We start from the raw sequence: 16,301 nt of genomic DNA on the forward strand, positions 1-16,301 counted from the left end.
ACAAATAAGCCCTGCAAACGCTGTAACTCACATGGGGACAAGCAAAAGCAGTTTCTCCAGCCATTTTGCATTATGAGTTCTTTGGTCTTGATACATTGATCTTCTCTAAGCTTCTACTAGTAATGAGACATGAGTGCGGTCTGTGGGGGATTCTTCCTAGAATGACCGGCACAAACATCAGGTGTATAATCAATCAATGCTCATTGCATACTAAATGAATTATAGTTGAATCTGTTTCCATGTCTTTCCAAAAGCATAATACAGCAATGCCTAGGGATGAGGGGAGAGGTGTTCAAATGATGCTAATGAAACACCTAATGATGATGCAAAGTGAGTGCAAAATAAGTAAACACAGGTCACTGCTTAGACAAGTGCAGACCTGCTTTCCCTCACAGAGGAATGGCTAGTATGAGAATCTGTGTTTCCTGGCATCTCTTAAGGTCGAGGAGCTAAAGATTATTGGACAGGGCTGGGATGTACCGTCCACCCCTGACCAGCTCTGAAGAGTTCGAGAGCACTGGGTGTATTTGTTTGTTTGGTACAGCTCTGGCACTCTGAACCCAGGACCTTGTGTGTAGTAGGCTCTACCACTGAGCCACAGCCTGCTCTAAAAAGCTTAGGCAAGCTACTTTAGCTCCCATTTTCTCTAACGCGCTTTATTTGGGAAAATAATCGCTCAAGGTCACACAACCAGCATTGATTTCTGTCTTATAAAGTACTTCATACGTTTACGTTTTTACCCCAGTGGTTTCTAAGGTGATGTCACAGCTTTCTCAGTGGATATGATTTGCTAAGGACGGAATGGATGGTAAAATATGTCAATCTGTCTGATTGTTTATGTAAGTACACATTCATAGACCAGTAAAACACCCCTCCCTCTGGTGCCCTGATTTGTTTCATGTTACAACAGCTCCAGTCATCTCTGAATACCGAGTGTCCTCCCGCCAGCCAAGCCAGCAAGCAACCTGACAGAAGATCCTCTGTTTGCCTCACTTTCAGGTCAACTGTGCATTTTTAAAAGGACTATCTTGCTATAAACTCAGGCTAGAAAGTGTCTAAAGAATCCATGCGACTGGAGTTGGGAGCAGGCCTTGATCCGTACCACGGGCCTAGAGAGAAAGCTATGCTAGGCATTTACCTAGACCCAAATCCCGTTGAAACAAACAACTTTTACGCGTTGTTTAAGCTGGTGAGTGTTGTGGCTTTTAGGGCAATAGGCTTGCTCACAAAAGAAATATTAATACTTTTCCTTCTGGTATGTCTTTACATAAAATGTTTCTCTTCGGCGAGATTAACTGATACCATCTGTGGGTATTTGTTCTCCACTCTTGGCTTGCAGACTTGCATTTAAATCTGCATGCTTCTTTTTCTAAGCTGCTTTTCAAATTGCGGGAACACAAGAGCTAGCCCTAGCCGGTGGCCAAACACTGCCTTTGAGTCCCAAGTCTTTTTAACCTCTTGCTTCCAACTCGCATCTAAAGGCAAAACAATCCTGGAGACACGGCCCTCCCCTTGCCTGTGATAGGCTGCTTGGAATAGCAACAGCCTGTGTCACCGAAAAGGGCAAAGCCTTCGGAAATAGAAACAAAGTTGGTTACAAATCACACTGGCTTTGCCCGAAGGTCGCCCCCCCTCCAACCCCTCCCACTCTTCTTTAGCATGCTGCCCATGGGGACAGTGACCACTGCTGTCAGCGCGGTAGGTCGGGGTGGTCCGGTGGCGAGCGAGCTGTAAGTACTACCGTGACCATGGTACCTGTTGAAAACACAGAGGGCCCCAATCTGCTGAACCAGAAGGGGAGAGAGGCGGAGACCGAAGGCAGCTGTGGAGCCAGCGGCGGACCACATCCTGCCTGCGCGGGAGGTAAAGTGAGACGGCCGGGCTGGCTCGGGTGACCGCTAGAGGGGACAGTCGTCCCCGCGAGCCCCTTCGGACTGTGCGTGTGCGTGGGAGTGCGTGTGCGCGCGCAGCCCGGGAGCGTGCCGGGTGTGTGGAAACGGGAATGCAGGGTTTGGTGCGACGCGGCGTGACCCACAGCCCTACATGCGGGGACCGAAGTCTCCTTGGGACTTTATGTGTTGAAACAGGAGCTACTGCAATGATGGGCTACATCAATTTGCTTTACGTAACGCAATGTACACATTCTTGGAAAGGTGGATCAGAGCCTCAGTTGTGAGCACGCACTTTTTTTGTTTATTGTCGCAAACGAACGGTGTGGAACAAGTGGACATTATGAGTTATCCCGTGCCCCTAAACTGCTCCCCTGCTTGTCCCTGCTTTCTTGGAAACTTGCCTTTCAAAATGAGATTCGTTGAATACTTTTCCTTACCAAAGAGAACTTTAGTAGTTTTTACGGTGTTATTTGTGCTTCACCGAGATGCTTGTCTTTGCTTCCACATGTATAATCCTCCACTTTTTTGTTTGTCCGCTTGTTTGTTTGTTTCTTGGTGCCTCTTTCTTTTTTATTTTTCAAGGGAATATATACTAATTGTGGTATGACAAACCCAATACAAATGACCCTCTTCTTCCTCTGCTTAATACTTTCTCATCAGCGCCACATGCTTCAATCATACATTCCATTCCCAAGTGGAATGTAACAAATAGTCACCAATGCTCAGCGACACAGAAGCCACTCACAGCCTTCCACCTGGGAATGGGTCTACCCAAGGATGTTTATGATTTGGGAACGGAATCCACTAAGCCTCACGCGGAAGTGAAGTGGTCCCACCCAAGAAATGCCTTGCTCCAGGCTTAGGGCCTTAGCCCAATCTTTCCTTCCCTCATCTAATGGAGGATGGACACCTGGGGCCATCTTTGACCTCTCTCTTTCCCCAAAGCCTTTCGGGCTGACTTTAAATTCTGTTAAGAGCAGGCAAGAGTAGTCAGATTGAAGGTGGAAAGGCCTTATCTTCACATGCCTGAGTAATTGAGCTGCAGAAGACAGCAGAACATTGGGATGGTGCTGGCAAACAAGGGGTTAATTAACTGCCAGCATGGCTTTTGCAACAACCATAAAGAGTTGACTAATTTTTACCACCTACCTGTAATGTCAGTATATAGGAGGAGGAGGAGGCAGAAGGATTTAGGCCAACCAGGATGACATAGTGAGCCCATCTCCACACGTACACACAGGCACATGCACACCTTTAAGGTAGCTTTGAAAGCACAGTGTACCATCATATCTTCTATTGTACACACTTACAATTATCCTCTTGGAAGGTAATGTGTGAACATGCTCATCCATCTTGAATATTTATGCAGAAGGTAACGTGAAAGGGCCACTGCTTCTCACTGCAAAAAGTGAACACCTCAAATAATTTATCAAATTTAATCCCAAATGAGTCTTCATTATGGAGAAGAAAAAAAAACCTGAAGTTTTCACTGGCATCTCACATGACTACAGCTTTGGGTTATGTTTGTATAGTTTATATTTATATGAATGTGAACATTTTAGATGTCCTGAAATCGTGTGAAGTATCTCTTGACACCTTTAAGCAGTCCTGGGCATATATGTACATGTATATAATACGACCTTGCTATATAGTTTTAAGAAGTCATTTATGTCTCCTTCTCTAATATTGGGATTATATTTTAGTTCATTTAAAGCAAGATGTTGATGCTTATTGAAACAATATTTGCCAAGCACTTTTTAGCCTCTTTGTATTTCAAACTTATGTAATTTCTTTTAATCAGGAAGTTCAGAGTATTTAAAATATGCTTGGTGATTTTCAGCATATTTCTGTATTTAGAGTTTTCCTATATTCCTAGGTAGGAAAAAAAATCAAGAGAAAAGGGAAATAAGTTATATATCCCGCTGTGGTGACTGATTAAACCATGTGAGATTCTGAAAAAGCAAACAGCAAAAAGATTGACAAAACTTTCAGCTCATCCCATCTGCACCCCAAACTCTCGCACATGGGGAAAGTGGTTTTGGCAAGTCTTCCTTGGCCAACTCCTTAATTAGGAAGGGCGCAGTGTCCCAGTAAATGGAAGACAGTGAGCATCATTGTTTTTCCAGGAACCTATGACTCAAAGTGAATATGTTGATAGTAAAATTTACAGAGTCTGTGGACACATTCTAATTGACCTTCTGAAGGAGGGTTATGTTCAACTCCAAATCCTGATGCTTGGACCTGATGCTCCATCGAGGTGAAGGCAGAGGCTACAAAGCTACCCCATCTTTCACAGGGTGAAGGGGACTTGGAGTCAGAGGGTGGGGTAGCTGTCAGAGGCTGGCGTGGAACTAACTTTGGAGGTTCCTGGGCTAGGCGCTCTGAGGCCTGCTCCTTCATCCTCAGCTCCCACGCTTTCCTCATTCTGACATCCAAACTCCTGCCCAGAGAGAGTTCTGGAAGCCTTCCCTGCCTCGGCTCCACTGTTTTTTCTCTCTCTCTCCTGCCTAAAAAGGTCAAAAGCCAAGAGCTGTATTTGTTGAATGAGTCAGAACTTCCCTTCTGGAAGTTCTGCTGCTTATCCTCCTCTGAAGACTTCAAAGCCTGGGACTTCAAAATACTTCCACTAATCAGAATAGCCCCAGGAGTGGTTCTTCGAGACTGGGAACCCGCGGGTGCCGAGAAAATGCACACAGGTAACTAAGACAGCCTGAGTGTCCCCTCGGGCTTAGCCTAATCTGGAACCTCGGAATGCAGCCATTCTGGCTTTCTTAGCCTGCCCACAGGGGACTTCTTCATGGAGGAAATTTATGGGGAACAAACCCATTCCCAGAGAAGAGAAAGTCAGGTCAACCAGCCTGGCCAGATGATAGAGACTTGATTTCAAAAAGATTGTTAACAGTAGGTCTATTATCTTGGGCAGAAATACTGAATGCCCGTGAGCGCACACACTACACGTAAATAAATGTATTCATGTTCTAAAACAACAAAATCACTGGCTCTTAAAACTGCATATTTAACAAAGGAATGGCTGACAGCAAGGAACTAACAGGATATGCGTAAAGCACGAGAGACTCCTGTATGATAATAAATCCGATTTTAAAGGTAAACATCTCCCTTTGGGTCTAGTCAGCATCTCTTTGATACTAGACATTTAACCTCACTTGGAAATCATGTCAGAGTTTCCAACTTGGGACTTTGCTTAGATATGAGGCTTGCGAAAATGGTTCCTAGGGAACTCGTAGGCTGCATTGGTTCCGCCACAAAGGCACTCGTGAGAAGAGCAGAGCTCTAGTCCCTTTCTAAGAACCACTGTCACCCAGAGAAGCAGCAGACAGGTTGTCTCTTTGCCACAGATCCTGGACCAACTACAGCCACAGGAGCAGGGACATCAAGCACTCAGGCTGTGGCAAGGACTTGGCAGACATGGCCCTACTGAGGGCTAGAACAGCCAGCCAAACCCTGAGGCCCAGCTGTGCGGCTGAGACTTTGCTGACATACACCTGCATGCTGGAACTGGCTTTTATGGCCAGGGTTCCTTCTGATAGGCCAGTGCTCCATTCCAGGTGTTAAATATTTCCAACATTGCCCTCCTCTCTGCCAGACTTGCCACAGTAGCTGAAGCAGCAAATTTCAGGGTCGTGCTTGTTGGTAACTGACAGGACTCTTGAGGTGAGCTTGGGACAGTGCTCCTTATGAATTTTCCAGTGGACACTTCTTTTTAAAAATTTTTTAATTAGGTATTTTCTTTATTTACATTTCAAATGTTATCCCCTTTCCTGGGTTCCCCTCTGAAAACCCCTTATCTCCTCCCCCTTCCTCCTGCTCCCCAACCCACCCACTCCTGCTTCCTGTCCCTGGCATTCTCCCGTTCCCCTAAAGGTCATAGAGCCTTTATAGGACCAGGGGCCTCTCCTCCCATTGATGTCCGACTAGGCCATCCTCTGCTGCATATGCAGCTGGAGCCATGATTCCCGCCATGTGTACTCCCTGGTTGGTGGTTTAGTCCCTGGGAGCTCTGGGAATACTGGTTAGTTCACATTGTTGTTCTTCCTATGGGGCTGCAAACCCCTTCAGCTCCTTGGGTCCTTTCTCTAGCTCCATCATTGCGGACCCTGTGCTCAGTCCAATGGTAGGCTGTGAGGATCCACTTCTGTATTTGTCAGGCACTGGTGGAGCCTCTCAGGAGACAGCTATATCAGACTACTGTCAGCAAGCACTTGTTGGTGTGGATACTTTGATCCTACTTAGACGGGGGAGGGGACAAAATACCCATGGAAGGAGTTACAGAGACAAAGTGTGGAGCAGAGACTGAAGGAAAGGCCATCCAGAGACTGCCCCACCTGGGGATCCATTCCATATACAGTCACCAAAGCCAGTGGACACTTCTTAGTGGCCATTGTCTGTCCCTGGCGAGTGCAGGTAGAGCCCAGAGTACCTCAGGACAGCCTGAGCAAATCCTGTGGTCCACATAACTGCAGAGGAGTCAGCTGGTCTTGAAACACAGATTTGCATTTGTGAGGTTTTAATTTAAAATATTCCAGGTAAGAGGAGTTCACAGAGAGCATTTGCTCAGTCAGAGAAACCCAAGTGCTACTTAGCCTCATTGTCGTTAAAACCTTGCACCAGAGAGCAATGAGTATACGTCCACAGCTAAGTGAAGTGAAGCAACCGTTTCCTGGGGAGTTGTGTGAAAGATCCGAGGGTGCGCAGTGGGAACACCCTATGTCAATTCCCCACTAACTTGTCTTTCCCAGATAGCAAGTCACCAAATAGCTTAAGGAGCGTCAAGATTTGGGGGTGAGAAAGGGAGAGTTGTACAGCTTCCCCACTCTTCCCCAAGGACTCTGCAGAATTCCAAATGAGGACAATTTCTCATCTTGTTAGTCCTTCAAGAAAATATCCAATTTCGGTTTGGGGCCCAGACACTGAATGCTCTCAAAATACTTCTCAGCTGAAACAGAATCAGATGAGCCACACCATAAATCATAAATTTCTATGAGTTATGTCCATTTCTTTGGGTTTGCAGTGTCTCTGCCGTTGTTTTCCCTTCTACATTCGAGCACGTTCAGCTATTTTTGCTGAACGGCCATATCTCCGTGATATACTTATTATTTATGCACCTTGTTCAAAAGTAGTAAAATGGAAACAACTTATCATTCTAATGCCAGCAGGCGGCATTACACTTGAACAATGACTTATTTTATAAAACTCTATTCAAGTGTCAGGAGGGAAGTCCAGTCCTTTATTAGATGGAGAGGAGCTTCTTTAATAAACAAATGCGATTTTACTTCACACTTCAGCTGCAATCCCCTTGGAAGCAGGTGTTGAGTGAGAGGCTTGTGCGTCATCTATTAACATTGCCCTGGGCCGCGGGCAGTGTCCACATAACTACATACACAACGTCTCCACACTTCTATGCACCTTGGAATTGGGAGCTATGAGGCAAGCTGCTTTGGAAGCCTGCTTGGAATAGCATCTTAGCTTCAGGTGTGTAAGACTTTTAAGAACTGGGGGTTGGAGGAGATGTAATTAGGATTAACTTGCATGGAGAAAGAGCATTCCCACGCTAATAAAATATTTGATTTCCAGTGGGACTAGGCTGTAGAAACCCACAAGGCAAGAATCATAGAAATAATGTTTTTCATGATGCAATTCCATTATCCAGGGTTGTGGGTTTTAAAACAAGGGAACTCACAAGTTCATGGAAATGCATGCTAGACATAGGCACCATTTTATTCCCTGTAAGAAGCTGTTTCCAGATTTTACTTTTCTTTTTGATAGTTTAGTAAGTTTGCTTTACTTCGGTGAAGACCCATGTAGTGTTCATACTTTGTGACTAAATTTTTGTGCCAACTGACTCTTGTGTGGTCTCTCTCTCTCTCTCTCTCTCTCTCTCTCTCTCTCAAGCTCTTGCTCTCTTGCTCTTGTTAGCTGTTGAATAAATCAAATGGTTTGCCCCTACAGTTTCCTATAGTGTGCCTTCGGCTGTCTGCAGTTGCTGACTCAATTCAGCACTCTCTTTTCCTCCCTGTATTTATTGTAAGTTATTAGTTGAATCTCCAGGCTCCATCAAGTGTAGGATCCTTACCTTAGGAAAGATCCGATGCTATTGCCAGGCTCAGAGGTCCATAAATCTACTCTCTTAGTTTCCCTATCTCAGATCTGGAAGAGTTCTTTGTCCAAAGTCCATTCCTCTGATGGGTATAGAGTTGAAGCCTCTTGTAGTTATTTTGTTTGTTAGTTTTGGTTGGTTGGTTGGTAGGTAGGTTGGTTGGCTGGTTTTGAGATCAGCTTCAGCACCTACCAAATGCCAGAACGGTTCCATTTTCATATTATGGAGATTTTACATCAATTCCGATTAAAGGCTTCCGTGAAATGAGTGTCATGGACCAAATGCTTCAAAGACAACATCCCTTCTTATCTCACAGTGACCCACTGGAGGAGGATTGACGCTGTCTCACATACAGGTCAGAAACAATGAGCAGCGGACGCTCACCATGCACTTGCTGTCATCACACAGCCAGTCTTCTGCTCATCCACTCTCCCAGAGCTATGAATTGAGTAATATTAGATAATCCTATGACAGAGGTCAGAGAAGAACAGAAAGTATAAGTCTTGCTGATTTTGTTGAAGTCTAGCCACTCTCTAATCAGGGGCTCTGATTCCAGACAGAGCCTTCGCATCTCAGCCTCAGGTACCTGGCAAGAAGAAGCCAAGTATGTGCTCTGTGTCAGAGGGGGGATGGGTGGCAGCAGAGATGCCAACCACAGAATCCCAATCATACAACTAAGCACTCTTTCAACTTCCTGACCAGCCAAATCTAGAGTCTAGAAATAAACTCATTTCAGGACGCAACTGCATTCCTTTTAATCAAATTCCCTTAGTTTCATGGTAACCTTTTTTTTTTCCCCAAAAAAATGAAAGTATAAGTTTCTGGGCTGAGGATATGAGGGCCTGGCCCAAATTCCCAGCACCCATGTAAAAATGTCAGGCATGTATGATCCCAGCGCTAGCGAGCTGGAGGATCCCTGGGGTTTGTTAACTGCCCAGACCAATGAGACCCTGTCTCAAAGGGCATTCCTGAGGGTGACATCTCCTGGTTGTGTCTACAAGCACCTCCACACTCACACATGTGTGTGCACACACACACATGCACACACAAGCACAAAAGCTATTACAATTTCATAAACGACATATATATTTTTTCACCCATCAAAGGTCCAAGCTGACTGGCCGTGCTTACAAAGTTATATATAATTTATAATAGGTGAGGATTATGCCCCTCTCTATGTATTCTAACATCCATATCAGAGTTGCTGTTCATATAGCCAGGATCACCAGCAGTGGTGCCCTAGGGGGCTCAGTGCTCACTGGGGTCACCCAGGTACTGAGCATCAAGATGAGCCTTGTCTACTCTCTGTGCACAAGTTAGGGCTACACATGTGGCTGCTCAGTGCACAAGATGAATAGAGAAGGGCTTGTTGGAGTCAACAAGAGAGAATTTATGTCCAGAAGTACAAGGGGCAGCTACTGTATGGGAGATGGTATGGGATGCTCCAGAGAGAGGAGGAATCAAGCACAGCCCCGCCTGTCGGTCTTTACCAGCTCATCTGAAGGAAAAATGTCTAAATGGCATGCAGTCATGTTGATCGCCTTGGATGCCTGCAAGGCTACAGTGCTCCTCTTGGGCTTTTGACGTTAGATATACAAATGGTCTCTCAACATATTTGTACTTTAGTACTTAGTTAGCTCTGCGACACGCTGTATAGTTTTTCTTTCCTTGTCTACTTTGTTTCTTAATATTCTTATAAAGTAGGAAGAACTGTGTCTTTCTTTCTTTCTTTCTTTCTTTCTTTCTTTCTTTCTTTCTTTCTTTCTTTCTTTCTTTCTTCCTTCCTTCCTTCCTTCCTTCCTTCCTTCCTTCCTTCCTTCCTTCCTTCCTTTCTTTCTTTCTTTCTTTCTTTCTTTCTTTCTTTCTTTCTTTCTTTCTTTCTCTTTTCCTTTCTAAGGAGGGACTGTGTCTGTCTTTAGTAGGAGGGATGCTTTATAGGTGTCACATGTAGTCTATAAGTTACACTCTTAAATAATTATTTAAAAAGTGATGAGGTCCAAGGCCCTGGTCCAGAGCTCCAAATGAGAAGCAATGAGAATGGAAATCATACCTCACAAAGCCAGGTAGTGAGAAATGTCCGGTGTGGCCTAAACACACACACACACACAACATGTGTGCACACACATATGCAGATGCACATACACATACACCACACACACAATACACACAAACACAAATACACATGCACACACACACCACACATACACACATATGCACACATGCACATGTACACACATGCACACACATACATATACACACATGCACATGTGTATACACATGTGCACAGGCATACATGAATGCTCACGCACATGTTCATATGTACATTTAAAAAAGTTTAACTGGGAACTGAGACCAATAGGTTTGTATAACATTTAACTGGAGACAATAAGCAGATAGAAAACTGGAGAAAGGAGGGTGGCATATTTGGGGAGAGGCAGGGGTTTCAGTTTACTGGGAAAATAGAGGATCTGGAGCAGGGAAAGAAGATGACAGAGGAACCTGAAGCTGCACGCAGAGCCTGCAGGGGAACTCAGTGTGTAGCGTGAGTGGGAAACACCCAGGAAGCATCCCACTGTAGTGACCCCACACCTGCTCTCAGAGGTCACTGCTCTTTCCATACGAAAGTAAAGCTAGGTCCACCCCCCTGTGGTCGCATCCTCAGGCCCCCTGTGGTCACATACTCAAGCCTCCAGCTCTCTACCTTTGCTCCCACCACTCTGGCATGCATTCTCTGCAGGACTTCTGACTTTTCTGGTTCTTCATGCCCCAGCTTTCTGTTTTCCCTGGATTCTTGCCCTTCCATTACAGCAGAGCTTTGGTCTTACCCAGCTTGTAAGAACCCTGTGTAGCCTTTCCCCTGCTTGTTCTCCAATCCCAGCCACACATGCACTTCTGAAACTCACTGATGAACTCTGGAGACTGTTCTGTAGGCGCAGTCTTATATTTTTGATTGTGAGCTTAGCCTTTAATGGCTGAGCCATCTCTACAGCCCATGTATGCACATTCTTAAAGGTCTCTTGTCATACCTAACACAGGAAATTTATTGCAAACTCGCTTTTCTAAAATCTTCTGATCCCTCACCAATTTGTGTTCTTGGCTTTTCTTACCATCCTTGCCCGCCAAATTTATAACACACCCTGGCCGTTTCTTTCCTTGCTCTTATTTCTTGTATTTTTAGTCCTTCTTTATTGATGCCCGTATCATATGAACTATCTAAGTCTTTTATCCCTTTCTTACCCCTGGTCCATCTGTCCATTGGCAGAATTCCCTGTGAGCATCTCTTTCAATGCCTATGTGACCACCCATGCCTTAATTTAAATAAAGAGCGCTCTTTAAAATTACCCCCATTACAGGATTTACAATATTATTTATGTTCTTCCCACCTTATTGCCCTATTTAAGGACTTACAAAGCATAAAGGGAGCCAGCTATGGTGGTGTGCTTTCATAACCCCAGCAACATGTGGGAGGTAAAGACAGAAACATCAGGAGTTTAAGGTTATCCTTGGCTAGAAAGCAAGTTCAAGGCCAACCTGGGCTACCTGAGACCCCCTTCTCAAAAACCAAATGCAGCAGCAACAATGAAGCCCACAAGAGGGCAAATTTTCAACCATTTTAAAGTAAAGAAATGACTTAAAAATTCTCAAATAATTTCTTTGTGGTTTTATATTTATTAATTAGAAAATACAGTGGCAGAAGATGACTACTATTTATGTGAGTTAAACAAATTCTACCCTGTGTCCACACATTTGGAATTTTATAAAACAATAGGTATGTCGCTTTTTTTTTTTAAATTAATAGAAAGACCATTAGATAGTCACTCATGGGAATTCTTTAAAAGAGAGTACGAACATTCAAGCATCCATATCTTAACCACTCCTCCCACACACTGAAAAGTTCCATCAAGAAACATCAGCGGTGACTCGACGGGATGGCTGTGTGGTTTCTGTTTATTAAACTCCTCTTAAGCTTCTATTGGAAACCTCTATGTCAACCTAGAAACACATGCACAATGACAGCAGTGCTGAAAAGCAGAAGAAGTTGTGAGTGAAGTAGAGGCCACGCTGATAAAAAATGAAGATGCTACACCCATGTCTAAGACCCAAGTAACAAGTCAGACTCTGGCAGTGCCCCACTGTGTGTCTCCATTTGGTGGATGCAGAAGGGAAGAGGAAGCTGTCTTCTCTGAGGGGAAAGTGTTTTGTTCCACAGCCCATCTATTCCCACACTGTCTGTCATTGCTTCTCTTTCTGAGCTTCTTCTGGGCAGCGATTGCCAAAACTTCCACAAGTCTGGTCTGGGCTGGAGAGAGCATCTGTGCTGTAATTAGGCAGGCACAGGGAGGCAGAGGGAGGCACGGGGAGGCAGAGGAAAGCCAAGGGAATCACTGGAGACACCAAACCCAACAGAGGCATCTTCCTTGAGTACACTGGAAATTGAAGTAAATTCCATCATGTGTAAAGTTTCAGAGGTTCTCAGGTCTTGGGGTTCTTGTAGTCAAAACTGTCATAACTGGCTCATGAATGAAAAAAGAACTCAGAAAAACATCTAGTTATTATTATAGAGCATGTCCAATAGAAACGAATGAGGGTTTTTTTTCCCATTTTTATCAGAAACATAAAATTTAGAAAGCTACTTCTGTTCTCAAAGTAATTTTAAAACAGTGAATTGTGAAAGAAAATAACAGAATGCTTGTATTAAGCTGCTATTGTTTAGTTCTAACTAAACACCTCAGGCAGGGTTTCTTATTTACTTTATTTAGCTTACACTTTCAGAGGCTGGTAGTCCATTGTTGAGGACTCCCTTAGTCTGGCCAGTTGCGAGGATCAAACAGTCATAATGTCGGGAGTGTGTGTGAGAGGGAAAAATATAATGATCTCATCACAAATCAGAAAGCCAAAAGCAGATTCAGTCTCTCCAAACAGAAAGCCAGGAAGAGACACAAGGTCAGGATCAGGCATGTTTAAGAACTTGTTCACACCGAAGCTCTCCCCGGGGTTGACTGTGGTGGCATGTGCTGGGGAGCTCTTGACACATGGAAGCAAAAGGATCTAGTAGTTCAGCATTATTTCTAGCTACATACTAAGTTTGAAGCTAACCTGGGCTACGTGAGGCCCTATCTTACAAAAAGAAAAAGAAAGAAAAAAAGCCTCACTTTACAATATTAGTATTTCTTCTCACCAACACCAGTAGTCCATCTCATTGGTGATGTTCCTTGTGACCTAGGGACCCCCTTAATGATATGACCACATCCTGCTGGCAACATACTCCAGCATATAGACATTTAAGGGACTAACAACATTCAAACCATGGTAACACCGAGTGAGGGCCAGCAGACAGAGGTGAAGACAGACCTGCCAAGAGCTGAATTAGCATTGGCCATCCTAAGACGTGTAGAGAGCAGAAAAAATGAAGGCGTGGAAGAGCTTGATTTTCTGAATCTATGATGTGGTTGGTGACCAGGAGAAACTATTAAAGCAACATAAAGATAGATCTGCAGAAGAGTAAGAACACGTGTGTCAACATCGATGTGATACGACTAAACAAATATCGCCAATAGAGTAAAAGAAATGTTTTCTGAGCAAAAGGGCTCAATGACTATCTGGAAATTTTAGAAGAGGAAAACACCTGGTAAAAGCTGTGGGAGGAAGGAGAGATGAGGGGCTGGAGGGAAGGAGAAGGAAGAAAGGAATTCACCCCTGCAGACACACAAAAATGGACAATAAGTAACAGCAAAGCCAAATGTAACTAAGTAATAAGATACAATCCCGAATTTGTAACCAACTCTCTTGTCAGTAGAATAGACAGAACGTTTGTCATGAGAAAGTATAATGATGAATGTACCATTAGGTCAACCCCGGGACTGGGAAAATAGAAAGCAAGCAAGCAATGTTCCTATCCCACCTGGAAACATCAAGCAATAGTGGGTGTTGAGGGAGGTCGGGTTTCTGACTTTTCCCAGTGTGCTAAAGGGACAATTAGAGGTCCATGTAAGAAGTAAGCCTATAGGAGTCAGAAGTCAATTTGTACCGCTCCATGGCCACCACACATATCACAGGTCCAAAAGGCAGCATCGTGGGGGCTGTGAACTCTACCCTATAACTAACTCTCTATGGGAAGTAGCCTCTACAAGTTTGTGTATGCTTAGCCTCCAGGAATTCATGTGCCACAGTCTCCTGGCTAAGCCAGATGCCCTCCATTGTGAGACATCCTAGAGACTTTATTGAGCATGTCCAATAAATATTGAAGGTATTGCTATGTACCCTTTTGCTGTCTGAGTGTTCCTGGCCTAAGCACCCACCTTGCCCCCATACCCTGCACTCCCCTTCTGTCACCAGGGTATTGTAGGCTACAGATTCAAGGTTAACACTAACTGAAGAAGGGAAGGCTGGGAGGGTCTGAAGAAGTGGGGATGCTCGAGCATCCCTCAAGAGTTGTGTAAGATTTCCTGGAGCCGAGAGAGAAGATGAATGTAGATTGGTGGTGGTGGTGGTGCCACGTGGTGGTGGTGGGGCGCATGGTGTGGCATGAAGAGCCATACAAGTCAGGGAAAGAATTTAGAAGTTACTGGTAACAGTAAATGATGTATAGCTAGGCCAGGGAATTTGGTACTGGGAGAGTGATGTAGAAATTGAAAGGCTGGGCCCTGAGAGGGAACTGTTAACAGTGAGGGTGCGCAGGTGGGTGGTCACACAGAGCAAGCGCATCCTCAAAGCTGATTCTATCGAAACGCAGATCCACACAAGACTTTATAGTCCCCGCAACCACCAGTGTGATGGTAACAAGCTAATAATTGCTCTGAAAATGTTTTGGAAATGTTGATGGTATGCTATTCAGACATCAAGCATGTATCTAATTATAAAGTTCTGTAAGTTAGCAGTACGGAATAGAGCTGAGGGGAGGAGAGGATGGATGGGTCAGAGGAAGGGCATTCTGTAGTCACAGTCTCAACGATTGGTAATCACCTTACCAGGCCCAAAAGACTAACGCCGCCGAGAACAGAGAAGAGTGGAGAACAGAGATTGGCGGCCAAGTTAACTTCCAGCCTAAAAGCATATCCAGGAACCAGCGCCTCCCATGGGGCGGGCCCTCTGAGAGCAGCCTTTGCACAGAGAGGCTGGACTGAGCCAGGCAGGGTAATGACAGCACGGGACCAGGAGTCTTCCTGGGAGCGGGGGCTGGGGCGGGGGTGAGGTGGGGGTGGGGACATTTGAGGTGGACGTTGAAAGATGAGTCAGGATCAAAGGCACCCCGTTGAACTAGTGCAAGAAGTGGCAGGCACAATGGTCGGGTAGCTCGAGGGGCAACTGCGAGTTTTTCTCGAACAATACACGGGAAGGGGTCTTTAACTCTGAGAGGCTTTCACAGTTGGTCAGGCTGTATAATCACCTGGCTTCTTGCCAAGGAAACCTGTGTGCGCATGCTTTTCAGCCCACTGTGGGGTTTAGTGAGGAGGCAAGTATCTATTGTGAGCCCATTGTGTACCATTGGCGTCTGGGGAAGAAAGGGGAGAAGAAAGCAGGCAGAAACTCAAATATTGTGGAAAAATGGAGCGTCTCGTGTTGAGTGTGGGGGTCCAGGCATGGTTTCATGTTACTCGCCATGAGCAGAGACAGTGTGGCTATTGTTGTGGCAGCCAGTGTTGCTGTCCCCTGCCCAGTGCCCCCTGCCAGCCCACTCTGTGTGGCCCTGTGGGTCTTACATCTCCTTCGTATACAACATCTTGATTGTGGTCACATCTTCATACAGCCTTGGTATGGAATCGTCACCGCATGCATCAAAAGGCTCCAGATTTTTTTCCATTGCAGGTGTGGGCCTCCCAGCAAGGTAGCCAGAAAACACAGGGGGCAAACGTCGCCCAACAGCCTGTGGGTACCCAATAGTTCCCCTTTCTCCAACAAGTTTTCCACCCTCTGCATACAAAGCTGCAAGGTCCCCGTGGCACTTTTGTCGTGTGAAACAAGGGAAGCTAGGATCAGGGTCTCGAGAACACGCTCGCTGTGAGAAGCTGCGAGCGGGCTTTTGACTTAATGGCCTGGAATGGTTTTGTTGTTGTTGAGGTTTTGTACTTAACATTAATTTTGGGTGGTATTCTTTGCCACTTTAGCCCTGGCTACTTTTACCTCAAGCTACCTGCTGCCCCAAACCCTTCCATCTGTTTTTTTTTTTTTTTTTTTTTTTTTTTTTTTTTTTTTTCCTCACCTGCCATTACCTCAGACTATATCCTGTTTTGTTCAGTTTATTGCCAGATTTCTTGGGAAAGTTATGTCTACTTCCTGGCGTCTATAGGATGACA

General features: G+C 45.0%; 1 protein-coding gene across 1 annotated transcript in view; it reads left to right on the top strand.

Moving 5' to 3' along the window:
• The first annotated feature begins 1,570 nt into the window (after positions 1-1,570).
• Slc2a12 (solute carrier family 2 member 12) overlaps positions 1,571-16,301 on the top strand; it is a 55,419-nt gene continuing 40,688 nt past the window's right edge. The window contains exon 1 of the mRNA XM_021174503.2: positions 1,571-1,863. Coding sequence (XP_021030162.1) covers positions 1,749-1,863 — 115 coding nt within the window. The 5' untranslated portion in view covers positions 1,571-1,748. The remainder of the gene's footprint in view (positions 1,864-16,301) is intronic.

The sequence above is a fragment of the Mus caroli genome, chromosome 10, assembly GCF_900094665.2.
Source record: "Mus caroli chromosome 10, CAROLI_EIJ_v1.1, whole genome shotgun sequence".
Classification (NCBI taxonomy): Eukaryota; Metazoa; Chordata; class Mammalia; order Rodentia; family Muridae; genus Mus; species Mus caroli.